The 10,130-nt window shown below is 44.6% G+C and overlaps 1 protein-coding gene across 1 annotated transcript; it reads left to right on the top strand.

Annotated features, from left to right (window-relative positions):
* Positions 1–1,176: 1,176 nt before the first annotated feature.
* SLC30A1 (solute carrier family 30 member 1) lies at positions 1,177–8,934 on the top strand. The gene is made up of 2 exons (XM_059146049.1): positions 1,177–2,445; positions 4,097–8,934. The coding sequence occupies exons 1-2, from the start codon at positions 1,830–1,832 to the stop codon at positions 4,996–4,998; spliced, it is 1,518 nt and encodes a 505-aa protein (XP_059002032.1). The 5' UTR covers positions 1,177–1,829; the 3' UTR covers positions 4,999–8,934.
* Positions 8,935–10,130: the final 1,196 nt, after the last annotated feature.

The following is a 10,130-nucleotide window of genomic DNA, read 5'->3' as shown; positions in this document are numbered from 1 at the left end:
AAAGTCTCCTAGGGATGGTGGTGAGAGGGTGGGTCTGCTTTACTGAAACATTTTCAGAGGTTCAGTTCAGGTTCCATGCAGGCCCAGGTTGTTGTCCCCTTTTCAACAGAAGGATGCACCTGGGAGCCCCATACGCACCGGCTCCCCTTCTCGCCGCCACCACCACCACCCCGCCCCCCGCCGGCTGCCATTGACCACACAGAGGTCTGGGTCTCTGGTCTCTTCTATTGATGCCCGATGCCGGCCAGTGGGAGGGTCTCAGGCCAGAGGGAGGGTCTCAGGCCCCTCGCCAGGGCAGGGCGGTCCGGCGTGAGGGCGGGGAGCTTTGGCTTTGCGGAGAAATCATTCAAGAGCAAGCCATTTAGGGAAAGGGACAGAGGTGTATCTAGAAGAAAGGGGCTACATCATAGACAAAATAGCGGCCTTTCCTCCCAGGTGAGGAAGAAGACCCCCCTTTGCCTCTAACGGTTTTGTAAGTTTTGTTTGTTTGTTTAAATGTCTGACGTATAGGAATGGGCTTACTGCTGGACTTATCACTTACACTGAGCGGTGTTTTTCTGTTGTCTTAGGGTTGTGGAATTACCCACAGGGAGCAATTTTAAGAATGTCCAGCCTCTATGACTTAGTGCCAGAGGGAGTCGGGTCTTGTGGTCTTTCATGAGTGGGATCTTGTGACTCTTTTTATGACCTGCTGACTTTTAGGTTAAGGGTCAGCCTAAATACCAAAATGGCTTTACTTTGGTCAACTTGTCTCTCGAGCCTCCCTTCACCACGTGGATTCAGCTCGGAGGATCAAAGTCTGTTTGCTGCCAGGCCCCCATAGGTGTGCGGACCGCCGCGAGGATCCGCAGGGCCTGAGCAGCGGCCCCGCCACGCCGGGGCACCCCGCCTGCCCCTCCCCCTCCTGCTGCACGCGGCCCGCGCCCCCTACCCTCCCCCACGACGCCCGCCGCTGCACCCGGCCGCGGCCCCCGGCCCACGCCCGGCTCCTGGAGGGAAAGGCCCCGCCCCCATCTGTTGGCGCCTCGACAACGCCCCCTCCCGCCCCGCCGAGCCTCCATCCAATAGCGAGCGCGGATGGGCGGGGTGCGGAGGCTGTCGTGAGGGGATTCTGGCCAATGGGAAAGCGAGCCGGGCCTGGTGGGCGGGGCACCGAGGCCTTGTCACGCTCGGGTCCGTGTGAAAACGGGGGTTCCGAGTGCAAAGCAAAGTTTTTTTGTAAACCGTCTGCAAAGGCGGGGGGGTGAAGAAGGCGCCGGAGACCGGGCCGAGTGCAGCTGCCGGAGCCGCCGCCTTTTTAGCTCTTCAGGCGTCGGCTTCCCGGTTCGAGCCACAGCGGAGGAGACCAGCGAGGGGAAGACTGCGTGGAGAGCCCTGCAGATGCTCGGAGCCTTCGTAGCGCGGAGCTGCCCGTCGCCCGCCCCCGCCGCTCGCCTGCTCCTGCTCCTGCTCCGGCTCTTCGTCCCCGGGCTCCGGGAGCCCCGGCTCCCCGCCGCCGCCGCCTCGGCCTCTGCTGCCCCGCTGGGGGTGTGGGGACTGCTGGGGTTGAGCCGGGCCTCCGCGCCGGCTCCGAGCACGGACGCCTGAGGAGCTACGCGCCGCCGGCCCGCCGGGGACGCCCTCAGGCGCGGGGGCTCCGGGGCTTGACCCCGGGCTCGTCCCCGTCCGGTCGCGGAGGCCACTCAGCGGTTTCCCGAGCGGCCCGGTTGGGCGGCGAGAGCCCCGCGCCGTCCTCCCGCCTCCGCCGCCGGGTCGCCGGCCGCCAGCGAGTCGCCGCCACCGCCAGTGTAGCCGCCCGGCCGCGCTCGGCGGGCCCGTGAGCCGCAGCCATGGGGTGCTGGGGTCGGAACCGGGGCCGGCTGTTGTGCATGCTGATGCTGACCTTCATGTTCATGGTGCTGGAGGTGGTGGTGAGCCGGGTGACCTCGTCGCTGGCGATGCTCTCCGACTCTTTTCACATGCTGTCGGACGTGCTGGCGCTGGTGGTGGCGCTGGTGGCGGAGCGCTTCGCCCGGCGGACCCACGCCACCCAGAAGAACACGTTCGGCTGGATCCGGGCCGAAGTGATGGGGGCTCTGGTGAACGCCATCTTCCTGACCGGCCTCTGCTTCGCCATCCTGCTGGAGGCCATCGAGCGCTTCATCGAGCCGCACGAGATGCAGCAGCCGCTGGTGGTCCTCGGGGTCGGCGTGGCCGGGCTGCTGGTTAACGTGATGGGGCTCTGCCTCTTCCACCATCACAGTGGCTTCGGCAACGACTCCGGCCACGGCCACTCGCATGGGGGTCACGGCCACGGCCACACCAAGGGGGTCCGCAGCAAGAGCAACCGCACCGGGGACAGCGACGGCAACGTGACCCCGGGCGACCAGAGGCCCGACCAGGAGGAGACCAACACCCTGGTGTCCAATAGCAGCAACTCCAACGGGCTGAAACTGGACCGGCCAGGTGAGGAGAGCGTGGCCACCGCAGGGGGCTGGGTCAGGGGGTGCCCGGACCCTAGCCTGGCCCTGGGCGGGATGGCCCGCACGCCCCCTGGTGCCCGCGCCGGCTGGCACCGCGCTGCCGCCGCCGCCTCTAGCCCTCCTGGTCCCGCACCCGCAGGGCACACGAGGAGACAGGACCCCTTTCGGCCGGGGCGCGCGGCTGGGGGTGGCGGTGGGGACTGTGTGGTTTTGACCGTGGGGAAAGGGTCGGGAGGGGACCGTCAGCCCGCTGCGATGCACGGCTGCACTTGGACGCCCTGACCAGCAGTCCTTTCGAGAGACCGATTTTGGTTTTCACGGAATCAAAAGTGCTTCCTAAATACATTTCTCGCCCCCACCCCTTGGGAAACGGAGAGGATCCCCAGTTTATCCTTAGTGGTTGGCCATTTGAAACATTGCCCTGCCCAAGCGGTTCTTGTGCCCGTCAAACAAGTTTCTCAGTATTACATGCAGAGCCAGCTAGCCATGAGCTTTCCTGAGCTCAAAACACTGCTTAAAGGTTTCTTGCCAGAACGGCAATGTATATTTCAGTTAATTATCTAAAGTTTGAGCTTAATCCTGCAAATCCTTCATTTAGGGCCAGTTTGGTCATGTTTAACGGTTCACTTAAGACTTTCCCAAATCATACCAAAATAAAAGTGATGGTAACTTACTCATCTTTTTTACTGGTTGCTTTCATTCTAAATATAATTGCTCTTGAAGGCAATTTGGAAAATGTTGGAAGACAAGAGCTGGGAAAAGGAATCAACCAAAGCCCACTACCCAGGCTCTAATGACATTAACAGTTTGGTGTATTTCCTTTTAATTTTGTTCATTTACATTTATTTGCTTAGTGGTATGATACTATGTAGACAGCTTGTTCTTTCTTGAAGATGCAGGATATCATGTTAATGAAACTGAACTCGTATATTTAATAAGCAATTGAATATCCCTCACTTCCACTCTGCAAGGTGTTATTCCAAAGAAAATTAAGCTCTTCTCATGTGTATATAGCAATTCCTTGTAAGAGATGGGTACATTTGGTTTAAGAGCCTGTAGGGTAGATAGAGCATTATTTCACATTTTCCTGAAGTTTATCATTGTTGATGGGTTTATATCGCTGATTTGTCCGTTTCTAAACCCTCTCCACCAGGAGACTCTGGTTTATATTCATGACAAAAGTTTGAGTTAGCCATAACACACCTTCATGACAAAGAGTAACTAGAGCTCTGTCAAATCAGGCATTTGTGGTAGACTTCTCCATAATTGGCATTTAGTTTATGGGGGATAACATTCAATTTTATGTGTTCTTGTGCTTTTGTATATGCCAAAAAGCATAGGGGAATGTTCTCAGGACCCCCCACCCCCACAGAAGAGATGAACTTTTTTTGGAGGTGGGGAGGTAAGAGGGTGGTTCAGTTAGGGAATTAGTATCTTCCTAATGACTTATTTAACCCTAGCTGCTATGCCCTGGCTTGTCACCAGCATATCATTTTATACTAAACTGCCCTGGGCACATTTTTAAATTATGTTCCATGGAAATTTTCATCTCTTTCACTAAAATGGAATTAGATGAAGGTGTTTGTATAACACTTTAGATGTATCTGTTACAGCATTTTTTTCTTTCTTTGTAGATCCAGAAAAGTCCGGAAATGATGCGATGGAAGTACAAGTGAATGGGAATCTTATCAGAGAACCTGACCAGGTGGAACTGGAAGATGATGATAAGGCTGCACAGCTTAACATGCGTGGAGTTTTTCTGCATGTCTTTGGAGATGCTTTGGGTTCAGTGATTGTAGTAGTAAATGCCTTGGTCTTTTACTTTTCTTGGAAGAGTTGTCCTGAAGGGGAGTTTTGTGTGAATCCATGTGCCCCTGACCCCTGCAAAGCATTTGTAGACGTGCTTAATACTACTCACACAGCAGTTCATGAGGCTGGTCCTTGCTGGGTGCTATATTTAGATCCAACTCTTTGCATTGCAATGGTTTGTATACTTCTTTACACAACTTACCCATTACTTAAGGAATCTGCTCTCATTCTTCTGCAAACTGTTCCCAAACAAATTGATATAAAAAATTTGATAAAAGAACTTCGAGATGTTGAAGGAGTTGAGGAAGTTCACGAATTACATGTTTGGCAACTTGCTGGAAGCAGAATCATTGCCACTGCCCACATAAAATGTGAAGACCCGACATCATACATGCAGGTGGCCAAAATCATTAAAGACGTTTTTCATAATCACGGAATTCACGCTACCACCATTCAGCCTGAATTTGCTAGTGTAGGCTCTAAATCAAGTGTAGTCCCATGTGAACTTGCCTGCAGAACTCAGTGTGCTTTGAAGCAATGTTGTGGGACACGGCCACAAGCCCCTTCTGGAAAGGAAGCAGAAAAGGCCCCAGCAGTTAGCATTTCTTGTCTAGAACTTAGTGACAATCTAGAGAAGAAGCCCAAGAGGACTAAAGTTGAAAGCGTCCCAGCTGTTGTGATAGAGATTAAAAAAATGCCAAACAAACAACCTGAATCATCATTATGAGTCTTGAGAAAGATGTGATATTTGACTTTTGCTTTAAACTGCAAGAGGAAAAAGACTCCATTGAAATTCTAAGTTTGCCAAGTAGTGTAATTGAAGTCCTTGTCTGGTCACACAGTTTAATTCTATTTTTGTAAGAACATAATGGGACTGCTTAACAGAGTTCTATATTACAACTTTGTGATTATTAGTGCAGAGTACAGCCATGCTGTAACAATTTTGGAAAGCCAGTTTTAACACTATGTTACATTTTTGTTTAAAGTAAGTATAAACCTTATATAACATAATGACATTTGATTTCCAGTTTTTCCATGGTAAAAGATTAATTAGGGGGATAAATAAATTAAAATTGTTACTGGAATTTCTCTGCTTTTCTTTTCCCCCAGTGTTACACTTTGTTTTTTAGAATTATAATCACTAACCTTGAAAAATCGACAGGTTTGTTTCCTTTGATGTTTTAGGTAATACTTACTTGCCCTCTGAAATCATTACAGAGCATAATGGCAGCATGTTTTTAAGAATGACTCGTGGATATTATTAGGAAAAATTCCCCTTTTTTTCTTCACGTGGGGTATTTGTAATCCTAAAGATCAGTTACCATCCTGGATTCTATATTGCTGAGAGTATTATTCTAATAAACAGTTGAGATAATTAACAAGTTGAACCATGGTTTATATATAATAGGGCATATGGAGAAGAAGAGCAGGGAAGGAGGTTTACCAAATTAAATATTTACATTGTTGTAAGTTAATATTCAGACCGCATTTTTAAATTACCAGGAGGATTTTAACTCCTGTTTTCTTTTACCAAAGTTAGTCTAAAATGTGGACATGTTCACCAGCATTACTTTCTTTGAAAGATTGGCATTAGGAGCATTGAGCTGAAAGTTTACTTACAAAATATATACAGTAGATATTTTTAAGGACATTAAAGCTAACCTGATAGTTACATGTTAAATGCAAGCTTATTCGTGTAATCTTTCAAATTGTAGATATTTAAACAAAACTTACAAGAGTCATTTCATGGTGACAGATCATGAATGGATTCAAATGGAGCTTTTTTCAAGGACAACTAGCAGTTCCCGTGCTTTGCCTGGAGCCACTGACGTAGGAGAAAAAGGAAATCTAATGGTTAATGCAGTTTGGATAATAAATTCTTCAAAAAGTTAAGGCAAAATTGATAATTAAGATTCTGTAGGTCATCCTCTCTTGACATTGCTCAGATCTTGCAATAGTGGCTTATTTTGTAAGATGCCACAGTATCTACACAGGAAATTGTTCTTGGCATTTTCGTTGTTGCTATGGGTTTCGAATCCATATGCAAATAGTATTTAAGGATATTTAAGTTATATTTTTCTTGACAGAGAGGGGTTATGCTTTGTGAAGAAACTAGACTTTTGTCCTCATAAGGATGAATATTAATATCAGTTATCATGTATAGCTCTATTTTTCTAGAAATAAGATATCCTGACTACTTCGGTAACTTTTATAGCTGACTACTTTGGGGATGGCTATCTTTTGGGATTTGAAATAATTCATTGTTTAATGGGTCTTAAGATGAAAGCGTTGGTTGGCATTGGACAGTTAACTTTTTAAAGGGGTCTTTTGTGGTAGATGGTGTGTTTTTTCCTAGTGTAAGCCTATTGCTGGCAATGGGCCTATTTAAGAACGGGGCTGATTTTTCCAATGAGAATGAGGTAATTTTAGGAACACAGTTTGTAAGTTCACATTTGCTATAATGGGCCAAAACCATAACCTGCCAATTTGCAATACATCTTGATCTTTTAATACTCTTATCTGATAATTGTGTAATTCAATTCCTAAGCTGGAAGTTACTTTGAATTTTGCAAAAAAATTTTTTTAAACATGAAATTCGGGAATCTCAACTGGGTAAAAGAAAGCTTCAAACTGTACTGTATCACATACATTCCTGATTCAACACTTAAAAGCTACAAACCATTTTATTAAGATCTTAAAACAGTTTACGTTATAGGAACATTTTGGTAATGACACATGAAATAGGATAACTGGTAAAATACATTCAGTGGGGTTTTCTTTACAAATGCTTTATTGGGTCTTTCTTAAAGGTTGTATAATGTATAAGACATCAGCTAAATGAGGGTTTGTATTTTTTTTTAATGGTGTATAAGCATGGGACAAGGGCTTTTTTTTTTTTTTTCTTTTTTTCCCAGAAGTGCTTTGAAGGTAACAGCCTTTAGATTTCAGTTGTTTCACTTTCATAATTTTTGAATCACTTACACGTAACCAAGTGGTACCATAGAATTCTTTTTTCAAAGGACTTTGTCATAATAGCAAAATCTGTGGGCACTGACTCACCTTTTGAGTTTTAGCAGAGAATTATTTATTTCTTTACAATGCACTTTCTAACCCATTTTTAGCATTATCTTTTAAAAAATGCTTTTATATTTAAATATTGTGGGATTTAAGTGTCTTTTCCAAAATAGCTTATTCCTATCTGGAAGAAAATGAGGGAAAATACCCTGAATTTTTAGGAGACTTAAACCCGATATTTAAATACGCTGTTTTATAGCAAAAATGCATCAATTTTAGGAGGTGCATCTCTCCTGCTGGCTCTTTTATATTTGAGCAAGATCAGTGTATTTAGTAGAATATGTGTTTAGAAACTTGTCTCAGTTTAGTGAAAAGGAGGTGCTGCATGTGCCTGAAATCAAACCAACTCCAATTTTTCCAAGCCAAATGCCGCCTTAGTGAGGAGAGATTTCCTTCTCCTTTGTCACCTTTAAGCTTCCGCGATTGTTTAGGAAGGGTTTTTTGAAGGGCATCTGTGTTGTCGAAGTCCGGACTAGAAGCTTAAAAAAGCCCAAAAGGGCAAAAATTTAGGTGTATGAATTTTAGCATTTTAGGAAACAATGTTTGAATAACTAAGGTATGTAATTTGAATAGGAAAAATTTCTATCAAGAGCACCTTGGAAAAATCTCAGTAGGTAGGAGACTGTTAACATGATTATATCCTGTTAACATGCTTAGTTAATTTTGAATTTTTGGAAAGTTTTGAGGGAAAGGGCCTATGGAACCTAATGTGAAGTATTTAGTAGGCTAACTGGTATTAAGTTGAAGATTCTTTTGTTGTTTATAAGCAGATATCATTTGAATGATATGTCATTTACCTGCTGTCTTAAGATGTTCACACATATACAAATACGGAGAATAATTCTACAATATAGAAATATTTATTTTAATGGAGTTTCAGTTAAGGCATAAAACAGTATTAAAACTCTTGGGAAGGTGGAGGGTTTTTGTTGTTTTTTAAATGGAAAACTGTCAAATACAGTGTTTGGCCATCTGATACGGGAATTGTAATAGCACTATTTTGATGTAGCTCTTACCGATATTATGTGGCAATGCTATTTTGTTTTACCAACAAGCTCTGGAATATTTAGCAGTCATTTTCACTGGCACAAGAGCCTTTTGTATGTCATTCAGTTTAAACTTTTAAACCAAAAATTTTGTGGTCCAGTGTCTTTGGCAAAAAGATGCTGAAGGGAATGTAACATACAATTACTATGTGGCTATATAGAAAAAGACACAAATTGCCATGTTATGGTCCTGCCTTGAAACAGCACAATGAAGTGTATCAATGTATTGTGTGATTCTTTATGAAACTTCCATGTTGTGTTGTGTCGACCATAGCCTGTCCTTTGGGCCAGATGTGGCACAGTTAAATGCAATTATCATCTCATTCAATGCAGATGCATATAAAATGTCCTTTAGTGCTGCAACATTTTACCTAACTTTTTGTATGTTTTATGACCGTGCGTTGTTTTCCAAAGCTGTTCCTACCTCACCATGAGGCTTTATGGATTGTTATGTATTATAAATGTTCTTTATGAGACAGACTACTGTGTTTCTTCTCATTTATTAAAAGTTAAGTAGAAAAATAAACTAATTTTAATATCTACTTCATTGTTTTGTGCATGTGGCCTCCTCTCCTACACCACGTTGGCTTATGTAGATTTCAGGTGTTTAAAGGGAAATCGCAGCTGAAGTGTTGCTGGGGGTGCAGGATGACCAGGCTAAAGGATAGTATTGGGGAAGAAAAAAAATGGGCAAAAATTGCAAAAGAAATAGGGCAACACAGCAAAGACTCACTAACATGAAGTATTCAATAGCTGTACAGTTTTTTTGTTAACAAACATTAAGCATTTACATTATGTAATTACAGATTAACCTGCTGCTTTTGCTACTTGCTATTTGTAAGCATAGTTACTAACAAGGATTATTAAATATTTTACAATTTCCTTAAAGAACTTGTGCTTCTGGCTGGGAGATAAGCAGAGAAAAATCGCAGAAGAAAATCATTTGGCAAAAAATGGCAAAGAGATAATAGAACTGATACAGTGATACTCCGAGGAAGGATGAAATTCTTTGGAAAGGATTCACGTAGGTTAAAACTGAAAGGAGGGATGGGGGCTGAGAGTCAAGGGCGCATAGAATGGAGGATTGAGGATCAAAAGGTTAGGACCAAAGAGAATGTTGTGGGGTGGCTGGGTGGCTTGGGTCATGGTCCTGCAACTGAGACCCACCTTGGGCCTCCTTCTCAGTGGGGATCCTGCTTCTCCCTCTCCCTCTGCCTGCAGCTCCCCTTGTGCTCTCTCTGTCAAATGAATAAATAAAATCTTCAAAGTTAAAAAAAAAAAAGGCGGAAGTGCCATGTCAACTGGTTTGCATTTGATTTTCTGGGAGGAAGTCTTCAGTGTTTGGGTAATTGAGAAAGTAGGAAAGGAGGCACCATAGATTTGGAGTGGCAAGTAGACAAAGTGAGACAGGAAGACAAATCCCTTTACTATGTAGTCAATGCTAAGAGAATGAACTACCCAAATACGCATGCCCACATCTACATATACCATATTTCAGTTGATTCCAAACATCCTTTTTATATACTTCAACATTTCTGAAGTCAGAATGCATAGAATATAATCAGTAGTATCTTACAGCGGTCGGCCAACTTGTTTTCTCATCTGGATGTGTCTTACTATCAAGGATTCAGAAAAGAATTCTCAGGCAACATGGTCTTTCAAGAAGTATTTGCCAACATTCCCTAGAACATAATTTCATGTACTATCTATGGCACATCTGGATGAAAGCTGCTGCTTT

The sequence above is a fragment of the Mustela lutreola genome, chromosome 14 (assembly GCF_030435805.1).
Source record: "Mustela lutreola isolate mMusLut2 chromosome 14, mMusLut2.pri, whole genome shotgun sequence".
Taxonomy (NCBI): domain Eukaryota; kingdom Metazoa; phylum Chordata; class Mammalia; order Carnivora; family Mustelidae; genus Mustela; species Mustela lutreola.
This window is presented reverse-complemented; position numbering and strand designations above follow the sequence as displayed.

Excerpts from the sequence above, each read along its gene's own strand:
- SLC30A1 (XM_059146049.1), top strand. The coding sequence starts at position 1,830 with ATGGGGTGCTGGGGTCGGAACCGGGGCCGGCTGTTGTGCATGCTGATG. Across the intron at positions 2,446-4,096 it reads GCTGAAACTGGACCGGCCAG|ATCCAGAAAAGTCCGGAAAT; the intron begins GTGAGGAGAGCG and ends CTTTCTTTGTAG.